We start from the raw sequence: 27,268 nt of genomic DNA, 5'->3' as shown, positions 1-27,268 counted from the left end.
TGTAACTTAATTAGTTTCAGAGTTGTACGTAATATAAATAAATTAATGTTTCTTTTTTTTTTGTAACATTATAAAAAAGTAGTATAATTTATCGATTTAATTTCGTTTTTGTGATAATTCTTACGAAATTATATATTTTTTATAAAGCGCTTGCGTAAACATGTCTATATACAAGATTTAATCTTTTTTGTATTTTATATATATATATCCATTTTTATTCGTATCATCTTTCCCGTCTAACCGTAGAATCACAAGAGCACGTATCTGTCATCATATTTTATTGAGTTAGGACTCTGCTCAGTGTTGTGGGTGGAAAATAACAAAAGATGGAACCCAAGTAGGATCGTAAAACTTACAGATATAAATATCAATCCTGGGTTTTTTTACGTACCCAAAAATATAAGTCCATTCTTACTTTCAACCCGAATTTGAATCATACATAAATTATATTTTTAGGTAAGGAATGCACGACTTTGATAGATTTCTTTTCTTCTCTTAGCTACTTTTTCTTCGGAAATTTTCAAACTCGCGAAACTTTATCCCGAACCTACGGACTTATTCTCATTTTGCACTTTTCTCTTTCATTCGCGGTATCGCGAAGAGTTATGACGATACCGAGCACAGTTGCCATCGTCTACTTGATAATAACGTAAAATTGATTACGGTTTTATCAACTTCGAGTCGATTGCACTGCCGAGTTTCAATAACTTTTATTAACGATGTTGTAAGCGTTGCTATCGCAATATATGCGAAATTTTGATTATTTATTCAACAAATACGTTATTGCACATACATGAAAACGACTGCATGCAATTATTTTAAGAACATTCATAAAATGCAATAAATTCTTATCAAATGCGTTTAACTTCTTTCTTTTATGTCACAAATGGCATAATCAATTCTTTACAATTTCCATCTTATCTCAGCAAATCTCTTGTAAATTATGATATTCGTCGCCTCCCTTTATCTCTGCACGTCCGTGATCGTTTCTTCATTGCAGTCGAGAGAACTCACATGTGCATACGAAGTATACGTAACTTGAAAGTTCTTTGGTTCGCAGTAATTTCGAAGAAACTTCGCTCGAGCAAGACAAGTAGCTTTACGGGTGATCTAATAGCCATTTTATCGCCCTCACTTACAACGGTTGGGTATGTTTGTGAACTTAGAAGTAGGATTGTAACGACTGCAAAGTGCACAAAGTACATCGACGTAAATTTCTGAAATTGGTGCTATTGCTAATTGTCGGCACGCTGTGTGATCAATTGTTAGATTCCAGTTAAGACAAAGAGGCAATTGTGGTAGAACGCGCTACATCGAATTCTATATATTACTGATTCTATCCAGACAATTCGAACGCTTGGTTACGTGAATTTATCGACAGTCGTTAAGGAATACGTATTAAATCCAGAAAAATGGACTCATTACCTCTTAATTCCTCTTTGACCTGACCTCAATTGATTCAATGCCGGAAGTGAAGAAGCTAATTTCTGTGATTATTCCGGTAAAAATTATGAATTGTGTAAAAGAACAGTCAAATTTACTATAATATTTAAACATAATAAAATTCAGTAGCATTTTTTAAGCAAATAATGAAAATACCGTACGTATATTTGAATTTTTATGTAACTCGAACGGCGAACACTCACATGCATAAATGTATCTCGCCTTCCAAATCTTAATAAAATATTGATTTTATGAAAATCAATACGTGCGCATCCCAAAATTGCACTTTCTTGCCAACTCTCTTTTTACCTGTCTTTCTTACGCAACCCATGTACTACTCAACTACCATAATTTCGTGCACAAACACAACTAATGCATGTGTTTCTTCTTTGCCTGTTTCAGATACTAACACAACCGAACTCACAACACACTAATCGACTACGATTTTCGAGAACAAGCATGATCTCGCCCAGGGCCTCACGTCGATGAGAGGGGGGAAATGAGAAAAGGGCTTATTGCTCCCTGCACGATAAAAAAACGGGTCGAGACAAACTAGGATAACATTGAATGAATAATTTGTCGACTACTAAATAAATCGTGGGTCATCACAGTCGGACAAACGGATATCCTATCGTGGGACTTGATCTGAATCTTTTATTCCTGAAGGGAATAAGCGCTGTATTTGCAGTGTTTAAACACGTGTCAGGGTGAGCATTTGATAGAATTTCCGGTTGAAATCCTTCCTTTGAATATATTTGATTTCAAACCTTTTCCAGACGAAATTGATGTGTATTGGATGCAATATATTTGCACGAATATAATTGCACGAATCTTGATAATGTTACTTTGATAAAATTATTTGCAACTCTTTAGACAACATTATCCTCAATCAATACTCTGCATTTGTTAAGTTATTCAGTTATTGCGTATTACATTAAGTCGTATAACACACTCCTTAGATTTTTGCATCAAACGGGGAGATTTTTGCAATAAGAATTGTGCATTGAAATTGTCGTGAATAAAATCGCAAAAAGGTGCATCCGTTTCTAAAAGATCCTTGTAAATTTCGACCATTTGGCGTGAACTTTGAGGATACAGGTGTATCCGGCTGGAAAGTTCGCTTTTGGCGGTAGCAGACGAAACGTGCGGAAAAAGCAAGAAATTTGCTGACACTGCGCTTCTGTATGCACAGTTTCTATTGAGAAATCGATGGTGGCAAGAATCGCCAGCGAAGCGAACAAAGAATCTGTACAATACGCTATTCTATTGTAAAACTGGCCAGTCCGGCGTACTGTGTTTACTAGAATTTTAACCAATTTATGTATAGAATGATTTCATCGTATCTCTCAACACAATGCACGTACTTCAGCAAGAATACGTGATATAATCACAAATACTATTGCCTATAATATTAACATAATACGATATTTATAAAAAAATTTATAGAAATATATAACAAAATATATGGCACGTAAAGTTAGCGTGGAGGTAAAGTTACTCGCGGAAAAGATGGAATCGTACGTGACACGCGTGAAAGAGTAGTCATAAAAGGCGAGCTGAAAGCAATGTCAATAAAAATGAAAAGTTAAGAAAGAGAGTTGCGTAAATGAGGGTGACAGCCCTACGAAACGTCTTACAGAGTTCCCCGAAGAAGCCTGCGGCGATTCCGGCGACGTAAACGAGCAAGGCCCTCGCCGAGTGAAAAGGGCTTCGCGGGAAGAGGGCCGTGCGAACGTACCTCTGGGTCCGTCGTGGTGTTGTCCGCTGGGGGTGGCGGTGGCGGTGGGGGCGGAGGAGGTTGCAGACGCCGTGATTTGGAACGTCGTACAGGTGGCGGTCGGGGTGTTCCCTGTCTTGCCACCATCAGCTCCTCTGTCGCAGGAAGCGCGGGAGGTTGCGGCCCCGTGGTGGGGCTCCCCTCCTATAAAAAACGCCAAGGTACCGGCGTTCTAGCGCGATTGAAGCGTGGAAAAGTTATGAGAAGTGATATTCCGTGTTACGATAATAGAAGTATCTGCAGAAGTATATTTGCGTTTGTCAATTTAGCGTCTTAAAAGTTTCGTATGCATTTTGATGCTAGTTTTGATTCAAATAAAGTCAATTAAGAAACTAAATTCTTAAGCAATACTTTTACGATTTTCATAACTTTAATAGCTCTCTGTGACTTATAGTATTCTGTTTAATATTCAAATAGTATTTGGTTTTCACTTCTTAATTAAATAAAGAATTTTATTATTTATTAAGTTTTTTATTCAAATCAAGTTAATCAGGAAAAATTTGGTCTTATAAGTGGCATATTAACATAACAATAATGAAATGACATAAAATATCAATTAATGATAATAATTGCTTGTAAATTTACTTAAACTGGCCCAGAAATATCACAAACGACGTTCTATTTTTCTAAAACGAAAACTTTCCAAGAAAGTGGAAGCTAAATCTCCTCACTGCTAAAAAATTTTGAACTCTCTTCAATTCTCTACTTAATAATCCATGCGCAAAACATGACAGATATTCGCATTATATTGTATATTTAAAACTAACGGCACTCTTGTGGACGTCTATACATTACGTAACAGTCTTCCTTCTATCTCCATACCATAAATTCTTCAAGCGCGAAAGTCATAACTCAATTAAGAAGTGAATAAATTCAATTACGAATTCGTAATTACATTAAATAATTTCAGGCGTCTTAGAATGGCCAGAAATTTAGATTACAGAAAGTGACATTAATATGCTATAAGCCATGAAATTAGAATCTGCAACGCAAGCCATTGTAAAAAAATGACCGGAATATAATATTGCTTATAAAAACTAATCAAGATGCATCGCTTGTATAAAAAAATCTACAAACTACTGAACCAAGGCATCGAAATCTGATCACGTCGTAAATTCTCGAAGGCAGTGGCACTGTCTGGGGTCGCGGAAGTCGTGGACGCGGCAGAGGCCGCGGGGGCGGCGCGAGCCTGTTCGGTTCCGGCGTCGCCCCCGCAAATTACGCACCAGGACTGCAGGGCGTCGCGCCTGAGCTGCGGGAGGTCGTGAACATCCTTGGTGAAAGGAACCAGGCTGGCACCCTGACGGGCGTGGGCCCGCCACCGGGAACGCTGGATAACGACTCGGATGAAGAAGAAGGGACTTCTACGAAGAGGCCACCAAGACCTCTCTACAGGAGATTAATCAACTACGTGAGGCAAGCCTGGACCGGCGTCAAATTTGCACTAGGTACATTTCCAGCTTTATCAATGTAAAAGTTATTATAATAACTCGCTATGATGTATCGCAGAAGATGGATGTTAGATATTTTTATATAGGTACAGCATAATTCAAGAGTTTGCCTCAAAAATAATATATGAGTAATAATTATATTCTTTGGATTAAACGCTCTTTTTTTTTTAATAAAACTGAAAGATGGAAAGTAAAAAGTTAGAATTGTACGCTTAATATGTCTTATATTACTCATATATCTATTCTCGGATAAAATTAAAATAATGTAATCTGCAATATGATAGTCACGGTACGAATTAAAAGGATTAAGTCTGATGAGTACGTTAAATGGACATCAGTTAAATTACTCGATTCATTATACTCTATATTTACGTGGACGACGATGATGACGTCACGTAGAAATTAATATTCGCTCGCGACAATCTTACGTTTAACAACTGTGTGTACACATATAAGTATGTAAAAATCCTATACCGTGCAAGGCAACTTTTCTCTTTCTCGATTTATTCAAGAATCGTATGGGAATAACATTTTACATTTTATCAAACTGGAATATTCGATGGAATCGACCTCGCGGCACCTCACATACAACGTTTTCTATTGAGCAACGAGTAAAAGAGTGACTAGCGTACTTGTTCGCGAAACATGAAAGCCTTCGGGGTTTAACCAACAGTTCAAGCTGCTCACATGTCTTACCAGTCATCTATGTTGCATGATATCTACTTGCCTCCACGTAGTAACGCTTGCTTGCTTTCTACGTGCAATGCTCATTGCACTATATTTTTTTTCAGTCGATCTTACTCGATTTCGTCAATAAACTAAAAAGCAATCAAAACGTCGTATTATCGACTTATTTAATCGATAAAATTCAAACAATTTTCATATCGTTGATATATACGTGATCTTAAAATAATTCGTAAGATAGTAATTTTGTCTCCGAGATATCGTTTATGCGTTTAAACGTGTAAACTTTATACGCGAATAAATAAGTCTTCTCAACAAACTGCCAACAAACAAACTGTAATCTATCCTTAACGCATGTAAAACGATTGGTGGCTTCCAATAACGCTTCAAAAATAAGATGCATACGAATTGTGATGTATAATGCATCAGAACTTGCAACGTAGGAATCTCTTATTATGCGCATAATAGCAGGAATTTGTAATATGTACGTAGATAGTTAACTATTACTGCCGAAGTCATCACTAAATGCAGATCATAGAATATATAAGGAGTTCTTTCACGCGACACTTTCAGCTTACGTGTCTCGATTGATATCGGTTCGAGCGTAGCAAAAGCTAGTGGCTCGAGGACAAAGGATTATTCAACGATAATGTAAGTTAGAAAAATAGACAAAGCAAATTGGGCCATTTTCAAAACCTATTAAATATTTATACTTGTATCGTTACGTATGACAGTAGCTTCACGGTCACTCTACGCCATTATTCATATCCTATGCAACCTATGGTCGCTAAAGGCGTCTTTTCATCACGCAATACTCTGGAGAGACCTACAGAATATCCACGCAACGTATCCTGGGCATTTGAGGTGGCTAACTTAATGAAAATTCATACTGCGTCCAGGTGCGGTATCATCCGCAAATTACATTTTCGCAAACAAATTTATGAGGGAAATATCTGAAACCAACATCGTCATGCGTCCGACGTATCAGTATGAGAAACAGTGAAATACCGTTTGTTAGCGCTTGCTCCCGTATTTATTGTTTGCCGGTTATCTCAGCTATATAACTTTGTCCGATAGCTGATTCATTCGAGCTGCATTGCAACAAGATCATGCTTTAGCGTATGTTACAAATTTATCATCATAAATTATCTCAGTTAATTTATTAAACAAATAACAATTTTTAATTTATTTTTATCATAATCTATTCATTATATTTATTAATTTATTTTTATGATAATGCAAATTTATTCATTGTTCAATGCACACAAGGCCTACACAATATATATTTATTTTTAATTTATTTGTTCGTTATTGCAAAAGTGTATTTTTTTATGGAGAAACGTAGAAAATATTGAATAGCAATTTAGATTTTCGACAACATTAAATTCAAATAAAATAGGATTTTTATTACAAATTTTGTTTTAGTTATCCAAAATTTGGTTTAACAATAATTCAATGTAGAGGCAGCTGTAACCACAATATGACTACGCTTAACCTCATGTTAATCGAGATTTTGTTTAAACGTTTCGTTGCACTCAAACAAAATGGAACAAAATGTATTGCGGTGAATGTTGAAACAGTCAAACGATAGAACGTGATTGCACGACGAAAATTGAACAAATTGGTTCTGGTCACATTTCATGGTTACGTCATTAGCACATCCTTAATAAGCATTGTGAATTTATTGCTCGGGAAAAAATTTTATCATATACTCAATGCTAATTAATCATAACAGAAGCCATTCATTGGAAATCCTATTGAAATCTATCGACGCAATTTCATAATATGTACTCCAATAGAAATAAATAACTCGATATACGAGTTTTTAAATGAAAAATAGTGATATAAGTTATGGAGAAAAATGAAGTATTAAAATATTCCTTATTTGTGCACATACTGTCAAATAAAATTAAAAATTATAATAAATATATTAATAATTGATTTTATTTCAAAAGTGAGAAAACATTTAAAACAATAAATTTCTCAATAAAATATATGTTCGATTATCAAATATGTACATCTCATAGGCATTACATACATTGATTAAAAGTGTGCTATGAAAATTCCATAGATTCTATTTAACGTAATCACATTTTCTTTTCGCCGCGACCAGTTTAAAAAAGACAAGATTTTATGCGGGATGTCGCATAAATTAATCTGATTATGCAAAATCCTCTCTCGCTCATCCTGCAACGCTAGAATATCGAAAAATCTATGATTACTCATTTTTTTATAAACTCCAACGTATAAAAATAAAGTAGGACTAAAATTGCCTTTTTAAATCTTTCGAGATGTTTTATCATCGATTTATAGGGGAAATAAGTAAAAAAAAAAAAATTTTTCATGATATTCTAACCGGCTTACATTTTATTTATATCGCGTGCGACCTCTGAAGCAGAATTACTCCAAATTACGATTTATTAAGAAGAGACAATTATACGGAAACATTTCTCGGTCTTTACAGAATCATTCATAAACTGCCGAATATCCCCGTTCAATTTGCGAGCGTGTAATAGATTCCTGCGGGATCACTATCGATGAAACGCATCGACGAGAAATCCAGCAGTCCGGCCTTTCATCAGGAAACAGAGACCGACGTGCATGCTGCCTGTCCGACGGATAACGGGAGCATTCCGCGAGGAATGCCTTTCATCCCTTGCACAGATCCAATATCTCGAAAGAGGAGGCAGCGCAGACATCCACGATTCGGTCTTCATCTCCCCTAGACCATCATCCGGAATGAGACAGAGGGTCGAACGGATGTTGCCTTGCCGTTGACCCTATTTACGCTCGGTCAAACCGACCCCTTTGCTTCGGAAGTACATAACACGGAAGAGCAGACAGATAGAGAAGTGCGGAAGCAGCCCTCGTCTCATCTAGATTAAATTTCGAGCTTCTTTGTTCCCGTGATCATCCGCCACGCAATTTTCAAAAGAAGAGATGTCGCGAATATTTATTTGGAATATCTAAAATTCTCTGAAACAATATTGTTAATTGCGATGAAGAAAAAGATTCCGAAGCTCCCCAACATTGGACACTACAAAATCTACTGCTCCATTTTATGCTATGTATGACGATTCTTATCGTGGTTAATAATTATGAGGCGAGATAAGCTGCGCCGGTGGAACCGTTACAGCTTAATAATTTAAGTCGTAAATTTTTCTGATCGATAAAACACTCGGAGAAACATTTGCCTAGAATTCTCTGCAACGACGCGATCATGTTCCCTTTTTTTTTTTTTTTTAATTTTGAGCTGTCATAAAAACTCCCAATGGAATTACCGAAGTTATAATACAAATACACAGATGTTCTCTCCCCAAGCGTTTGCTATCGTTCACTCCGCGAGAGATCATTTGCCGTGCCAGTTCTCGTTTTTATCTTCCTGTGTCACATTTGTCTGAAGATTAAATCTGAGAAATTCAGTGCTGTCGGAACAAGACGATTCGATTTAAATTCCAACACCGGATTGCTCTCTCGCCTCCCAGTTTCCGCCAACCTTTCTCGCGAAAAACATAACGTAAGCTTCATGTGGGAACAGCGTAAGAGTACCTCGAATTTCCGCTCTGAATCCAAATCTTCCTGTGCTGTATGAAAGCGGCGTATCGTACGATACAAATTCCGATTTCTGCTGCGTGCACTTGCGCGCGGCAATGTTTCACGTGGTGAAAAGGATTTATTACGAAATCACTTCATTGAAATCGCTTATCGTTGGACGGAATAACGATTTTTCGTTATTCCCCATTCAAAAATATAATGCAAAGTACTGTTATCGTATAACTCTGACAATATTTTTTTTAATTATTCAGATAACTAATGTATTAATTCTGTTTAATTTCTGGAGTTCTCTTGATATGCATATTTTAATACTTTTTCATAAAGAATTATCCACTACATTTCTTTTTTTTAATCAAAACTTCTCTCTATTAACATTTTCTCTCAGATAACCGAAAGACTAAATTAATAGCTGTTCAAATATCTTAGTCGTTTATGTTGCAAATAATTTAATTTCTTGCTCAGATTGATTAATTGTATCGTGTCATTTCTATAGTGTGTTATTTTAAAATTTTAACATCTTGCTATCACGTTGCCAACATAACTGAACTTACATTTTGTTTAAAATAAGAGGCTCATATATTACTCCGGATATACGTGCAACGCCCTTGTAATATAAAATCTTTCCATTGTGGTTCTGGAATTTAAATCTTTTTAGAAGAAATATATGTATGTATGCTATTTTATTCCCCTATGCGTATATTCACCATTCTCGTTTATCAAAGAATTCATACATATTTTTTGCCTCTTTACACATCTGGATGGATAAATTTTATCTAAAGTTCTTTTTGAAATTAAAGAGAGAGAAGAGAGAATACCATTTTGCGCAAAATACGCATTTCTAGTATCAACGTTCAAGGAATTGTCGCGATGCGACTCTTCCATGAACTGTATTTGTGGAATACATTTCGCAAATCCGTCACCGCTTCGATTGCCAGACTGCCACAAATGGTTCTGAAATTCACTTCATCTTTGATTTCACGACATCACGACGCCGAATGTATAAATATTGTATGAACCACATGTGATATAGAACGGATGGCGCGCTTTCAAACTACAAGGAAGGGCAATTTTTACAAAATCTCGTGGAGCACTATCGTGGTCGCTCGCGTCTCGCTGCCTCTTGTAGCGGTCTCATAAACGCTGTACTTTACTCTACCGAAGGTCGTTTCACGTTGAGGTTTCTTGGAGGTTCGACGGATTCTTCCTGGGATAAAGAGGACCATCCCGTGGGAAATAAGGTGCAGTAATGCAGTACTGCCACTCACGTACATCTCACGAGCAAGCGGAACTTTATGAATTGCAGTGCCAGGTTTTCCACCTGGCGAGATAGCGTGTGTTTCGTCACTCTTTCTCTCCTACTTTCGTAGACGTTAATTTGAAAAAGTCTGCGCAATTGTCACTACGCCGATTAATGAATAGAATTCTAATTGAAAAAGTTATAAAATTTATGATTCGCTATTAAATAAGGAAATTGGATATCTACTTAACAGTGTTTTGTTCTCAAAGCCATAATGTCTTGTTCTCAAACATAATCTTCTCAAGTTAAAGTAAATATCGCTAACCCCCGGTAGACACCAAAGTTAAATGGACTCCGCCAACTCATACATTTGCTTGTACATATAATGTGCCTGAAACTTGCGCACATTTCTGAAATGATGGTTTTTGTAATGATCAGATAAACAAATTATAACTTTAAAATTTACCGTATTCTATGCATTTTTTTTCCACAAAATCAAACAGAAAAATGCATGCGATTTAAAACTTCAACGTGACACGACAGGAATCGCAGAGACGATTGCTGTATCACGCGAAAGTTTGGAATCTTGCAATTCAATCTCAGATCTCTGCTCGCGATTACAGTATCACCGGATACAGGCTTTATAGATAACAGTAACGATTGATGTATTGCACATTGAAAAAAAAAGTAAAAACCAAAATAGTAGCAGTAAAGTGATACTGCGTTCTATTGAATTGTGCAACAAAAAAAAGGCTGAAAAAGATAAGTGTGTCAATCTGGGATTATTTTAATATGAATTTTGTGCACTATTCTCGTATTTGATTTGCGTTATTCATTTATCTTGCAATTTTGAGAATTTCATTTTTCCACGTATTTGTATGTTTGTGACATACATACAAATTTTTTAAACAATATTAAATTTTCTTTTTAAGTACAAAATGAGTTAGAAATAGCTGAAAGGATTTAAATTTCTTTATTTGTTCCAATAGTTTAGACAAATTAAAGTGTAATTGTTTGAAAACTGTGCTTATATAGTTTGCAATACAACGTAAATTTTCCACAAGCAATAGATTTCTCGTCCGTTTTTGTAAACATCACATCGATAGTTTTGCTACTCGTATCTACCTTATAGTACCTTGGTAAAACCTAGCTTTTCGTCTTAAGCTTTCAAAGTTCTTTAATCTTGTTAGAGCTTTCCGCCAGTCCAATGGATTCGTGATACACGAAAGGAATTTACCGATCTCTTTTCCGCGATTAACACGAGTACGTTCCGCTTTTGCTTCGCAGACTCGGAATACGAAGAAGAGCAAACACCAAGATATAGACCAGACTCTTTGGCAAGCCTTTGTCGAGCGACCAGATTCACGGAGGCCGAGCTGAAGAGGATATATCGCGGATTCAAGGCTGAATGTCCTACGGGAGTCGTCAGAGAGGAAACTTTCAAGTGCATCTATTCGCAGTTCTTTCCCCAAGGAGGTGAGGTCAGATTTTAGATATAGCAATATTTCTGTCATGATAAATGCTTCACAATGCGAGAATTCTAACGAAGAAATTTTATTTCTTTGTTTTTAACTAAAAAAGTTATCAAGGAAAGTTACAATACATCAACATATTTTATTACTTAAAACTGCGACGAAAAAGAGAGCAACAAAATTATTACTTTTATATTTTTATGTGGTATGTGCATTATATATTTCGGTTAATAGAATTCTCTCTTTTCATCGAAAAATGCGGACACACTACATCACGAAGTAGATGCCATGGGAGTAGCGCGTTCTACAACGTAGTCAAATATATGTAGAAGACGCGTATATTTTGTATCACTTTAGATTAAAAAGTCAGAGTTCCAGAATAACACGGTTGTTCTGAGACAAGAAACATTTATTATTTGTTGTAATTATCATAACTTGAAATGAAATGGCAAGGAAAAGTATCCATATTTTATGCTTGCTTCATATTCTACATTTACTCTGTGCACACAATATCCTGCACATGGTTCAACATATCCAGCAATGGAATTTGTAATTAACAACAATAGCATTCCGAGTTATCTTCTTTCGCTCCTCCTAGATATACGTTTTTTGATAAACGCAAAATTTTCTCGAACACATTCTTCCCACGGAAGAATTCCGTGGGAACCAAAGAAACGTTTATTTTATAAAAAGAACGGCCGCGGATATACACCGACCAGTTTATTTATTCGCCGCGCATTTATTCGCATTTAAATTTCCTCGTTGCGACGGCAGCATCGGGGATGCGTCGAAGAACGTCAACATGAAGAGGGAAAGAGAACAATCCAACAACTGGGATAACTACAGCCCTTCGCTGAGCGCGGTTGCAGTAGCCATGGTAACGAATTCCCGGATCAAAATGGCACTGCGTTTCAAACGTTCCCTTTTATTCATCCGCATGAGAGATATGGTTATCCACGATTACACGCGTTCCGCGCATTAACGCGATGAAATTCACATTTTCGAAAATTACGCCCGTCGCACCACATTTTAATTAAAATCAATTAACTTCACCGTAATATAAGATGATATTAAGTACTTCATCACACTAAACATTTATAATTGATTTTTTTATAATTAACAAATTTTTTAGTTAACTGTATTTAATTAAAATAAAATCAATTATTGTACAATTTTACGAATTTATATTTTTCTATTTCTATCTCTATTTATTAACAAAAATTAAGATAATTGAAAATATAAACCGAGATCTCACAGTATTACTATATACGAAATATATGTTAAAAATTGTCTTTTCAAGACACAAAATGTTTGTAGCGCGACCATTCGCGTCAATAGCGTATCACGATGTAAAAAAAGAGAAGCAACGGACGGAGTACTCATAAACGTCTGAAGTATCGCGAGGCGCTTAAACCTTCCTGCCATCGACAAATTTCTCGCTGGAAATTCACACCCAAGCACATCGATATCATGATTTGTTTGTCGCTCGACGTAAAAGGCAGATCGAATGCGAATTTACGAGCGATCGAACCCAAAATCCTTGAAAAAATCTCTTGTAGTGAATAGACGACGGTTCACATACCCGTCCATCTTCAATGCCTACTATTTTACGATTTACAGCAATTTATGTCCTTATTCTCTGAAAAGCATGTGTACCATCAGAGAAATAAATACGGCATTATCCAAGCAAAGCTGTCCCCGGAGAAATATAAGAAATATTGAAAATGTGTTGAACGGGAATTTAAAGGCTTTCCATAATCCAGAATGTTCGTTCAATAAAAAGCGTAGTCTATGCAGATAAAATGTATGACGAGAAAACATAAATATCTTCCTAACATATATATTAAAAATTATTAAAATTAAATAGAAAGAATATAATGTATAGAAAATTAATTATAAATTTCCTGTGTTGAATTTTGCTTCGCGAAAAAGAAACGGGATATCCATAACGATTTTACTTCTCCTAAATTGCAAAAGAATCATCTTGTAGGTTTATTTACTGCGTTTTGTTAATTTAGTATAAATCGAACAGTCGAGCAAGCAGGGAGAATATAGAACACGGTCATTAAATTCAAGGTTTTAATTAAAGTCCCATTCGCATTGGGCACGCTACTTTAGATGTTTCGCCAGCGGAGATTTTTATAATTCGTGTGCTTTTGTTTCAACAAAGAAAAACCCAGGATACTTTAATACAAGATTCATAAAATCCACACAAATGTTTAATTTAAATTCTTCTATCTTAAAAATGTTAAAATTTCATGAAAGTATCTTTGTTCTTTGTAAATTTAATCGTCAGCTTATTTTTACGCATACACGTGTAATTTAAAACAGAGGAATGTTTCAAATGGTTATCAGAATTGTTCCAATAAATGGTCGATAGAATCTTTCTTGGCGAATTGTGTCTTTTATCAAGGGTAGGCATGTTTATACTTATCTAAAACCCCTCTGGCAAAACCCAAGAGGGAAGTCGAAATCCGCACGTATAGTTCAGCACGTGAAATTTATACCTCTGATATCGAATACGGGGTCGGCACAATAAAGGGATGTTACAGAGATCTGCCTCGACAGTCAAAAGTCGAACAGGTGAATTACGGTATAGCGATAAATCTCATTCCTCCAAGATAACGATTCACGATTCCAACTTGTTAGTTCATACTGAGCGATTCGCGAAAACTTCCGCTTCCAAAGTAGATTTCTTTTTATTTGCGTCACGTATCATCGATTATTATTATAATACGCATTTATTTAAACAGCTGTCTCAAATGAACATTGTATGAGTACAGATATTTATGCAAAGAGAAATTCCAGCTATTACTTATATAATTTATATTTTATCAGCACTTTTTAAAAAACATCTCGATATGCAATGCTAATGAAGCAATATCGTAAAACACAACACGTTTTAGTTTACGCAATATTTATCAATGTTTGCGTTCGATCGGCTATGAAATAAAACTGCGATAAAAAAGTCAACCGCAATAAAAAAGTATTTACAATTTTAGAAATAATAAGTCTTATCTTATTTCTTGTAGTATCTTGTACTTCCCTTTTGCGCGAAATATGTTGTTGATAAGATATACAGAGAATTTAACGTGTCTTATATATTGACTCAAAGTTACCGCATATATACCACGCGCATGCAGGATTTGTACATATATATGATGCAAGGTGTGAAATACGTGACCCTTCACCCGGAGACTGTAGCTTGGCAATTCTCCGAGGACGGTCCGGAACTATTGAACTAGTGGTGGTTGTACATATACGCGAATCATCCCACCGTGGTTTATATTCTTTAACATTAGTATGCAACACAAAATCTTACTGGATTTCTGAACTACAAAAGGATATGTTAAAAATTATCGAGAATTATAAATTTGTGTAAAATAGCTATTTTTGTTGAGATAAAATTATAATTTAGTTTCTAGCGCGGTTTGTCTCTCGCGGATCAATGTTAAAAAAAAGTACAGATAAAATTTTTAAAATACTTTTTTGAAATAAAACGCTGTGGGTGGAAAAACTAATGTATAAATGTATTCCACAGCAGAAATTTTTTGTATAGCAGAAACGCAAATTTTTATACAAATTAAACTTCTCGCGGTAGTATATGTACATATATCAAATATCTTCTGTACATACTTCAAAGTATTGGTACGTTGTTCTAACTATATATTACTTGAATCGCGGACTCTTCAAAGTGAAGAAAACTAATTTTCAAATTCTACAATTGCCCCACAATCGGGCACGTTTCCCAAGAACACGTAGTTCTCAGAACGCTACCGAACTTTGACAAGTTAGTAACGCTTTATATCCCGGTCTTTCACGATAAACTCCCGATGACGTAATTCAGTATGTCTAAAGTATGATAGGAACTGTTAGAAATTTTCAAGTAAATCCTTTCGATGAATTCAGACCTATAGTTCTTACTTAAATGAAAAGCTGGAGAGTTTGACGTTTACCACAGTTTTACCTACTGTTCGAAAACATGCTTTTCATTGTGAGACAGCTCTTAGTAATTATAATCCACATAGTAATGCACAATGATAATTTTTATTTTTAATTGCAATTATTGTTAAAATATTGTTAAAATATTGTTAAAATCGCAATTATGTTAAAAATATTTTTCTTAATCTTTAACAATTCATAAATATAAGTTGTTAAAACCAAATATGTAGCTTATCTTTTTTAAGCCACAAATATATAGCTTTTTCCCAAAAATTGTATATGTTCCGTTTAAAAGTCTTGATAAGATATTGCGTTATAAAACGTAGTGCGAGGGAAAGTAAAGGGAGTAACAAGTAAAGAGAGTTTTTTTCATTAAAAAAAGTTCTTTAAAATGACCTACATTTCAATGACCATTCATTTTGACTTACATTTTACTCCTTAAATGTTCTTTTACTTTTTGACATACTCGTATATACCTGGTTCTTTTCGTAAAATCTTTACGTGATAAATTTTATCGAAGACAGTAAAAGGCAACCGGTACAGCATAAATATATATGGTGTGATAATTTCCGGCCTGTATAAATCAGCGCTTTAAATCTGAGGCATTCGCGTTATCTCGACTGGAAATTATTAACACACGCCGATGGATATTCAGTTTACGAGTCCACAATAGATTCGACGGTCTTTTGTAGGCTTTCGTTCAAGTCCATTGCATGTGTAACTATTGCAAGATTGAAATGCTTTTATTAGCGATACGCTTCTGTTTTACGAAAAGAACGAATAAGTATTCTTGGTTTCAACAAAGACTAATTAATGGAAACATTTAATTATTACTCATTATATGTGCTTGATATCTCTAGTGCGAATTTCTTTTCGTTTTTAAACCAAATTCGAATAAATTTACTTTTATATTGCATTTATATAACGCACATATAATTATAGGTACTAATACATAAATGCTTTAGTATTGCTATCACAATTTTGACAAATATAAGAAAATCTAGAATTATAATAAAATATGTATATCTATGTATATGTAGAGACGTATAAAGAAGTAATTTACATGTCTGTTTTTCTTTCTTCTAGCTAATACAAGCCAGTATGCGCATTACGTTTTTAATACTTTGGACCAGGATCACAGCGGGCTTCTCAGCTTCGAGGTAAGTTTATGCATTGCATATGTAATTTTCAATCATTTTTAATAAAATGTAATAGCATTGTGTACACACAATGGCCTTCATATGCATTAGTTTTATTTTACGTTGCGGAATCACTTTTGCGATATAAAGTGACACTTAATTCTTTCTTCTGCCAGTCTGCCTTTCTCTGTATTCTCTGAGATTGTTTGTGTTTAGCATATTACTTTGAAAGTCGATTTTATGCATAAAATTTCACGCTATCAATCTCACACTCTATATTTAACTCTTCGGGTCAATTTAATGCAAATTAATATGATAGTACACGAGGCAAAACGTGTGTGTCACAATATACATACGTATCGTAGAATGAAGCAATATGAAAATTGCTGAATAATATTCACGGCTTCAAGTGTTTAACGTGATCAAAGCACATGTGATAACAATTTCTCTAAAATTTGTACCGTTAATTAAAAAAATTCTTTATATGGATCAGTTTTGTACTTTCTTTTTTATCTATAAATTTCTTAATAAAAATCTTGTCTAATACTTTATGTTACAATTGAAATCGTTATTTAATTGGATTCATTGGACAGAAAGCGACTAAATTGAAGAGTGACCGCTTAACCACATTTCACATACATACACACACACGCACACACACACATGTACAAACGACTAGCGGTAATTAAAGTACTAAAGAAGTAATTCAATAAAACAGTTGAGAATAAATAATGCAATTAACTTAATACCTACTCAGCACTATTTAATTAATGGGAAGAGTATATAATATATCAATTAGTATTCTATAATATTTTGGAGTAAAACAATATACATAAATAGATAGTGCACGGCAAAGTTTATCTGATTGCATTGTTCAATATTTAACACAACTTTACTGATAAAATTCAATTACTGCGACTACTATTGTAATCGATACATAATTAAAAGACTAACACGCGCGTCATATTCCAAATAAACATAATTGCAGACTAAGTAAGCTAATTAGATACAGCACAAATGTTCAACGTGCATTTAATTAAATTTACCGAGTGACAGTTCAATCATTCGCCGCTACTCAATTCAAGTGCCAAAGTCAATTTGCAGACGAAGACGATATTGCGACCTGTCGGGGATATTGAAGGTCTAAAGAAGAAAGTGGAAGAAAGGAAGTCACGGAGGCGGAAGTCATAGCGGAATAATTAGCAGATAATGCAATTGCTTTCCGGCCCATTGAGATGGAATTGTGCTTTGTATAATTGGTATCGTCGTGCTCTTATCCCTGCCGGAGAATAGTTAGATCCGAATGCAAACTTTCCGTCATCTTTTTTTTTTTTACATAGTGATAAAATTGTTTAACCTTAACCTTTGATATTTACTCATCTTTAATTAAGTTATCCCACAGGAATCTCTGGACGTGTTCCCCATTGACCTGTATGCGACAAACTTTCAGTCAGATTTCATCCATGTCGAGGGACTCTAATGACGAAAAGTTAGCGCGAATATATTAACTACATACACGAGTTGTTATCACATGTGCTTTGATCTCGGATAATTTTCACGTCGGCGGCGACAGTAGAATTATAATATAATAGAATGATATCTTGAGTATAAGAGGTTTTAAATTTGGATAATTTTTATTGCAGTAAAATGTTTTGGTTGGATAGAAATCCATTATCAAATTTTTATATTTTTTATTAAAAAGAAGAGAAAAAAAGAAGAAAATTTTGTTGTTTATTTAAAATGCTATAATATCACAAACGTATGAACGTAACAATATCCATTGTAGTATTTTAAAATAAACGTTGTAAAAGAAGCTAAAAGAGAGAGAAATGTCTTTTACCGACTTTTTTTCAATAGCTAAAGAACGTAGAATCGCGTTTGCATCGTTAATCCAGAACTTCTCTAGATGATTCAAGGAATGAACGGCTCCTTTATTCCCGTGTTATAATGTATATCATCTTCTTTCATTTCTCGAATTCTATTTGTATTACTACGAACATACGAAGGCCTCTATTGTAACTTCAATCGTATTACATGTTCACTCTGCGAGCGCGCGAGAGGAGGATTACCATTCCTTCTTTCCCGAGATAATACTTTATTCGAGTGCACTTGCTCTCGACGCATGGGCAACAAGACTCCTCCATCTTCGAGGTTCCTTCGGCTGTCCCTTATTCTTTCTCTCCGCTTCCTCATCGCTCCCTTTAGGTGACGACGAGGAATCCGGTGACCGTAAGATTTAATCGCATTACTATCGACAAGTGCATGTGTAGCATTCTCATCGGTTAAATTTCTATCGCGAAAATTTCTCAAAACCAATCTCGCTAAAATTGTCAATAATTTCTCTTAAATTCCGACTAGAATATAGATTTATTTATATATAGAAGGTTTCCTTATTACGATTTATATATTTAATATTTATATATGTATTTAATTTCAAAATCAATATCCGCGAAATACCAATTAAATATAAGTGCTTTTCAAAAATTGCACAAGTTAATGTTATATTTCTAAAAGTATAAAGTATAACCTTGCGTCGAAATTTATATGCAGCGTACCGCGCGGTAATAAATTAACGGCATCTGTTATGAACCAACGCGATAAACGAGATCTACTACGACCTTGGATATTTCATATTGGGATACCGAACAGTTGGTCGCTATAAAATTTCTTTTGCAACAAATAACCACTAAAAATTCTAATTTTTGTCAGAATACACGTTTTAATTGCGTTCAGCATGCCAAGCTAAAGTCAAAATTATAAACTGCAGCGATGACAAAAATTATTTGGCTACAACGTTGCATGCGACATTATAAAAAAGCGTTGTTAGCATCTGTGTTTTAAAAAAATACATACGTTATGACTAAATCTGTTTCAAGCGGAGTAGAATGGGAGAATAAGCGTCACCGGAACTTTTAATTAACTGTGATATCATTTCTCACAAGCCACTCTTTCTCTTTCTCTCTCTTTTTTTTAATATGACTCATTCTGCGACGGATCCTTATCTTCTTCACTTTCTGGCGTTGCAACATTCCCCGCGGATATAGCCGCGCTTTAATAAGGTGATCCTCATAGAATTTTAAAAAGTAATTGCGATTCAACTTTACGAGCGTATTTGCGTACTTTGAAAAATAAGTAATATTGTTAGCATAATCAATCACGGAGCGTAAATAAGTAATGATTTATCTATCACAATATTTTATATACTAATATTGTGTATCAAATAATCAGCGGACATAGAATTATAACTTAAGACAGAAAAATTGAAAGTTTCTTCTTGTATGTAAAAAGTTTTGGAAGACATCACTATGTAAATATAACAAGTTTCTTTTGCGTTAATACTGGACTTACGATATTATGGAGATTTGCAAATCATTTAGAATGTAAATTGTGTTTCAGAATTTTTAAATTAACTAATTAAAAACTTTGTTAATTTTCTTTATAAATAAAAAGCCAAATATATAAAAATATATATTGCTTGGTTTTAAAAATAGGTATCAGGTCTTCTTTTCTTCTACTTGTTAATTAAAAAACTAACAATTCAATTCATTGAGTAAGTGAGAAATTTAATTAGACATGTTAACCGACGGTGGCCGAAATAATATGACACTTTAGTTAAAATGATTTGCATGCTTCCTGCTTACATGTGGATCTGTGCCAAGCAGTTGAAAAGCATTTTCGTGTAAAACATTTGAATATCTGTCATATACAATTCCATTTAAATTCGATAATGTAAAAATTAATTTAAAAATGAGAGAAATATATTCACATAGATTATTTTTCTAGTTTATTATTGAAAAGTGTTAATTTCATGTAATAAAATAATAGAAAGTATTATCGAAAATCTCTGTACATTCGACTAAGAAAAGAAAATCATATCATATGAGTGTGTGAGAACAGCCCTTATTTTCTTCGTAGATCAATTTAATTATGTAATAATAGAAAATTGCAGTGAGTAAAAATTAAAGAATAATCTAGAAACAATTTTGCAAATTGTTGAATCAAATATACAATACGAACAAATAATACACAATATCAGTACAGACAAAAAAAATTGTCAAATTATGTTTCAAAAATAAGTATGTTTATTTCGAAGCAAAATTAAAGAAAGTAATTCAATTTTAACTTTTAATGAAAGTTTCGTTAATTGAATTGAATGTTTCTACAATATTTACTCTTTTAATCGATTCTTTAATCTCATTTCTCGACGTATTGCCGGCGGCGATTTCAATGTCTATAAGCAGAAAGGACAAATTTTCATTCCTTCCAGTTAAGTCTCATCCAATTAGAAGTTTATTCCAGCAGCGAAAATTTGACGATTTCAAGAATGTGCGGAGACGTGATTGTAGTAGTGATTCATTATCTCATCTTCTGCGAGAATCTTGTCTCGAGAGAAACTGTAAACCTTAACGGTGCTATCTTCCACAAATTGTATATGTGTATATATATATATATATATATATATATATATATATATATATACACAAAATTGTTTTACTTGTCCCAAATTTTAACAATATCTAACAGTATTTATGACCAATACAAAAATTAGCTACATTATTGTCTAAACAATTTAATTATAATGTTGCTTAAAATAAAAAATAATAAGATTTTAACAAGTACATTACTAATCTAAATATTCTCTCGTTACTTATTCATACATAATTCATATATTTTTGTTTTAAATATTTCGTTAATTTGAGTATCACAAGAAAGAACAAGGTAAAAAAATTATTTTGTAATTAAAATAATCTTGTTATAATTTTTTACTATTCTCTTAGGGATCGTTTCATTAAGCATGTTGATTTTAAGTAGATTTATTGAAAATTTATTTCAATATATAATGCACTATAAATTTTCTAAAGGCAAACAGCATACTGTAATCTTGAAAATTTTGCAAATGCAAATTCTAGAAAACAAAATTATATACTTTAAGAGTTGAGTAAATACGTATTTGAATAATAATAACGATTGCGATCTTCAAATGCGTTGATGTCCGTAATTCATTGTCCGTAATTCTCAATAAATTGAACGGAATTCCACTGCTATTTCCTGACTCTCGACATAATCATGACCTGGATCAACAATCGATACTTATTCGGATGTTTCATTGTTTATCGTTAGGATTAGGTCAACCATATAAACGCGCAAATATATTTGCAAACCTCCATTTCCTAATTGATGTTGCAATGCTTATTTACTGCTATGCTGAACGCATCTTCACGCAAACCGGTACGTAATATTCATAGTGGCTAGTTTAATATTACTTTCGAAATTATAAAAAGTATCTCAATTAGTAAAAAGTATTGATATTAAAAGTCACTTAAATATCGTTACAGCATTTTTTTGATCAAAACAGCACTGGTTATTAAATCGTTCTTCTCTTAATAAGATAAAAATGTTATTATTATAATACGGTGTTATCACTGTGGATTAAACTAGTACGATTGGTAAAAGCAATAAATTATACGTCTAAATTTTCACTTATTAAAATAATAATGCTGCAACTGTAGCTCTCTTCACTTATAAAATTTTCAACAGCATTCTTTTTGTTCGTAATAATGACGTACTTCCGTTTATACAATATTAATTAACGTGTATATATATACCTAACAGTACCGTGCGATTTTATGAGTAAAAGTCTGTCCATTTAGTTTGCTGTGCTTGACATGAGCACTCTCAGTATTTTAAAAACTTTCCGACCTTCTAAATATTCGCAAAATTTCATCATTTATTGTAAACATTGAAATAACGTTTATAATAACACAAATGACAACTGTATGTATCAGTAACACACACTGACAAAATGTTTAGTATGCATTATATACATATTTTTAAGAGAAAAATATCACAGTGAAATTATAAGATTAGGAGAAGATAAAGATTGAGATTACAAGTGCTTTCTGTGAGAAATGTATGAAGGATTTGAAGTCAGGATAAACGTGTAAACAGACAGAATGATACGAAGCGTGAACTGTGGATTCCGGCTGTAAGTAAGATTAAGCGACGTCAAGTATGATGTATACCAAAGAGGGCTTAGACCTTCCAGAGGCATTTATACAACATTTGGCGATTTCCTACTCCCTTGAAACGCGTCATTTTTTCACTTCATCCAAGCATGGTAGCTTATATTTCATTGTTTCACGCGGTTATATCAGGAAGGATAGAGACACGTGCTTATTAGTGACTGCAATTTCTTAAATTACTAACAACTAGTGATAAAGATTCTTGCCGTAATATCGAAATTTATCTTTATGTAACAAGATTCCACGTGTTTCCATCCATGTTTAAAAAAAAAATCATTAAAAAATATTTTTTAAGAATTTTCGTACTACTCGTGCCTTTTTCTTTACGTTTTATATAAATGATTTGATAATGTCACAGTATAGTAAACTAGTATTATTATTATTATTATTATTATTATTACTAGCGAACGAAAGCTTTTTCAAAAATGGTATTTTTCGCTGTTTTAATCTCTACATATAGTTTTTATCCTGTCTCTCGATTTTCCACGCTCCAACTCCAAGCTCTGTTAACTTTAGTCACTTAACGTCTGCCATCATTTTATTCCCTCATCTCGCTGATTTTATTCTTTGTGGCCGCTTAATATAATTTGCTGGGCTAACAGCACCAACAGATACGCTTTTTGCGCGCAGAGACACCATTAACCAACTAATGAAATTCAGGATAATATGTACTGTGTTACAATTTGTACCAAACAAAAGAAGCGACATTTTAGTTCTAATAATCAATATATTTTCTATTATAGAACTTTAAATGCAATATACTTTTTATTTTATAATTTTATAATTTTAAATACAATTATTGAGATATAACAGCACTGCGCTCCCCCCCCCCCCCCCCCCACACACACACACATACACACACACATTCTTTGCATCATTTATATTAATTAAAATTCCTCCTATACAGAGTGAGTAAATATATTTTCAAATTTTGTGAAAGCGTTCCTGAATAAAAAGGAAGAACAGATGTTTCTATGTGAACATTAGCTCGCGAATAACACAAATACAGTAGTATGAAATAAAGACTTTACTTAAAAGTGTCAGGTGGGTATGTTTTTTGTTTACAAGAGAAGCTCAAAGTGTCCTCGATCATTTTTCACACATGTCTGAACATTTTATCATACGTAAGATGAATATCACTTTTCTTCAAATGAAAACATTCTTTACACTGTTACAGTAAATCAATGAATCAATATTAATATGCTCGGTTGAATTGTCTCAAGCATACTGACTTGATTGTAAGTACGTTGTCTCTTATTGTACTGAAGTACAGAGGCCTGCATTAAAACCCTCTTCCCTTTTTCTTTTCGTGGGTCGTAGTATGCTGATAAACAAACACTATCCCAGAATCAAAACACTAGGGTCACAACATCGTGGAAAGAAACAATCTGATCTGATCTCACGAGTATACGTAATGTAATACTATAGATTGGAACATGTTGGGGCACGTGACGTGAACAAACCTACAATCAGTCATTATTTGAAATCTATTTGTGTCCATTATTTATTGTATCCATTATTTCGATAACAAAGTACTTTCGGCCTAATGTATAGAAACATCTGTTCATACTTTTTATCCAGGAACACGAAATTTTAAAATTATAAAGCAAAAGATATATTAATATGCCTATCCTGTATTTCATCTTTGCATGCACATTTAATGTTACATTTACGTATTATTTTTTGTTTGGCAATTAAAATTTACGAGAAAAAAATAGATATAATAATACGTTTATCTTTTTCAAAACCTTACTTATTTATTGCACATAATGCAATTATGTATTGCCATAATTACGTTATTGATTATTATGTATTAATTACCGAAATTAATTTATATGATGTAGAAGATAGGTATTCAATGTTTTCCAATTCCGATGTCTTTTAATTTGCTCTAACATATGTTATCTGATCGATTCACCTCACACCTCATTGCTTTAATTTGATTTTATTGAACTCGAAGCCTACCAAATGTAATTAGCAAAGTGGCTTCTCCCATAAAGCATCCGTTCGGAAGAATCTAAGAGATTACCGCGGCGAATAAAACTCGCACTTCTGTTTCGCATGACGCAGCAAAACTTTATCTCGAGGCAAAATTTTGTATTCAAAAGAAAGCGCTTATAATGAGACGAAAAGGCGTAAGTATTCTGCTGAGTTTTCATCCATTCGCTTTGCTTCGCGGGACAGATAATTAAAATTCGGCGTACGATTTAATCATCGAGCAATCGTCGCAAACAAAAGCATAAATTTCAGGCTCGCTATCGTGATCGTAGTTTTATTGCAATTATATAAAAACCATTCTCGAGTGTACACGAGTGCGAAAATGTGCTGATGCATTTCTCACGCTGTGGTAAATTCAAGTTAGTGGCATAATGCAAATGCTGCAGCTTCTATTCTATCTTACAGTCATCGCATTCGAAATTCTAGACGAATTTCCATAGTAATTGTTGTCCCGAAACGGACATAACGCCGCCAGTTCTATTACTTACGGGTTTACTTATGCGCGTCTGATATATGTCTATATCCCACGCAATACAAACTTCTCGCGGTTTCACGCTCATACGCGTACATATTAATACGGACTGGGATTTCTACGGTGCAACTTAGTTGATTGATAGCATAGTTTATCTCCTATGAGACGACACATTACACGCTGTCGCAGTTATTTGCTCAATTACTGCACAATTAAATGTAACATCCCTTTGTGTCCAAATTGCTTTTGTACGTGCAAATTTCTCGAAAAATAGCTCCTGCAAATCTTTTTTATATCACGATGCCCTTTATGCACGACCAAAATTTGCATAAACACGTTAGCATGACGTTAATGTGAATGCATTAATGTAAAAGAATAAGCTTCGTAACCGAATTTAAGCTCTTAATTCTAACTTTAAGCTTCTACTTGTATTTTATATTATACTTAAACAAATGAGTATATATTTTAATCACAATTAAAATTGTAATTCTTTAGAATATATTTAACGCTACGATTCTAAACAATAACATCTAAAGTTTTTAAAAAAAAATCATTATTGTAAAAAAGATATAAAAAAAGAAATGCTGAATTACTGGATTTTTATTTATCTAATTGGTTTTTAAAACTTCTGCGTTATTCTGATAAACCATTTTTTAAATAAAAAATGCCTTTTTACTAATTGCTTACTAGTGAAAGCAACATCGCACGATAAATTTGTGGCAAATCGCATCTTTCGATCGTACATAACTTAGCGTCAAGTTGCAAATGCATACGCCGCCACGAGTCTCGTGTGGTATGTTCACATCTGTACGTTTCATTCTAAGTTCTACACCGCGCCGTAATTCAGCCGACGGGCACTAAAGTTTACCGATATATATACCACTCACCATCAGCGTTATTCGCTCAATTATCATTAAACGCAATTCTAACTTTCTTCGCGTGGAAAATTTAATCATTTTATATATGCCCGAACGAACGTTGGAGAGAGACGAATAAGAGGAGAAAATTAAAAATAAGTGAAACATATTTCCTGCGTTTAGGGAGCGAATGTAACGCAACTCGGCATATGAATATCTCGCACATGTACATAACGCAGAAAATGTTCCACGGTGACGCTGTTATGATCGATGCCGCTTTTTATGTGTTCCAGGACTTTGTTACGGGCCTGAGCATACTATCTCGTGGCTCGATAGACGAAAAACTTCGTTGGACGTTTTCTCTTTACGACATCAACGGAGACGGTTGTATCACAAGGGAGGAGATGACGGACATTGTGACTGCGGTATATGAGCTGATGGGAAAATTCGCTGATCCAAACTTGAATCATCAAGGCGTACGCGAGAAAGTGGATCGTATGTTTCAGGTACGAAAATGGAAATAGACCTTCGTATCGCCCGTAGAAAGGGAAGAAAAAGGAAAATAGAAAATATTTTGCGCGAAAAATATATCACGTCTTACGATTGGCTGATAAATCTTCTATTTTGCCAGAACATAAAAATAAAATCTAGTTAATTTATAATTTAATAGATCAGAGAAACATAATTAAATTAAAAATAATGTTAATTACGAAAAGAAAATTAAATTGAAAATGTTAATTTGATGCTTTGAGCAAGCAGAATATTTAAATTAATAAGCTTTGTATCTCTTCCAAACGGCTAAATCTGTCGATAATTTGTTCACTTTAACGAAAGAAAACGAGCTTTGCGAGAGTATATATCCGCGAGACAGGAACGAGCCTTTCTTTTTAGCAGCTGTCACATTGTTAGCTGCGGATGACAATGCCCGCAATGCACTCGTTCTCTTCACCTATCTCCACCGCCGCAGGCGAAAAAGAGAGCAACCTGTTTTACAGAGACAATTTGTGCAGATGACGTGTTGTCTGTCTGATATAAGTTGTGCGCTTTGTCAATTTGATGACAAATGGAGTTCAAGAGTTAGTGTTTTTAAGTGTACAGGGTTCGCGATCGAATTGTGCAAGCAAGCGCAACTGCCTCTAACACAATTGTGTTTTTTTGGTAACATTCGTAATAAATATAGAAATATATCCGGTACAACTAAATACGTAGATATACCAA

General features: G+C 34.0%; 2 protein-coding genes and 1 long non-coding RNA gene across 3 annotated transcripts in view; 2 read left to right on the top strand and 1 right to left on the bottom strand.

The window, feature by feature from the left end:
* The window catches only part of LOC136999391 (uncharacterized), an 87,375-nt gene extending 84,546 nt beyond the window's left edge, over positions 1 to 2,829 (top strand). Inside the window, exon 3 of the long non-coding RNA XR_010889765.1 lies at positions 1,846 to 2,829. This is a non-coding gene — a long non-coding RNA (uncharacterized lncRNA). The remainder of the gene's footprint in view (positions 1 to 1,845) is intronic.
* Positions 1 to 27,268, bottom strand: part of LOC105672299 (uncharacterized) — a 175,248-nt gene that overhangs the window by 145,221 nt on the left and 2,759 nt on the right. The window lies entirely within an intron of this gene.
* LOC105668998 (Kv channel-interacting protein 4) overlaps positions 2,953 to 27,268 on the top strand; it is a 37,315-nt gene continuing 12,999 nt past the window's right edge. The window contains exons 1-6 of the mRNA XM_067353901.1: positions 2,953 to 2,960; positions 3,083 to 3,381; positions 4,345 to 4,668; positions 11,435 to 11,623; positions 16,648 to 16,721; positions 26,344 to 26,556. Of these exons, the coding sequence (XP_067210002.1) occupies positions 2,953 to 2,960; positions 3,083 to 3,381; positions 4,345 to 4,668; positions 11,435 to 11,623; positions 16,648 to 16,721; positions 26,344 to 26,556 (1,107 nt within the window). The remainder of the gene's footprint in view (positions 2,961 to 3,082; positions 3,382 to 4,344; positions 4,669 to 11,434; positions 11,624 to 16,647; positions 16,722 to 26,343; positions 26,557 to 27,268) is intronic.

The sequence above is a fragment of the Linepithema humile genome, chromosome 4 (genome assembly GCF_040581485.1).
Source record: "Linepithema humile isolate Giens D197 chromosome 4, Lhum_UNIL_v1.0, whole genome shotgun sequence".
Classification (NCBI taxonomy): domain Eukaryota; kingdom Metazoa; phylum Arthropoda; class Insecta; order Hymenoptera; family Formicidae; genus Linepithema; species Linepithema humile.
The sequence above is the reverse complement of the archived record's forward strand: the minus strand, read 5'-3'. Positions and strand labels throughout refer to the sequence as shown.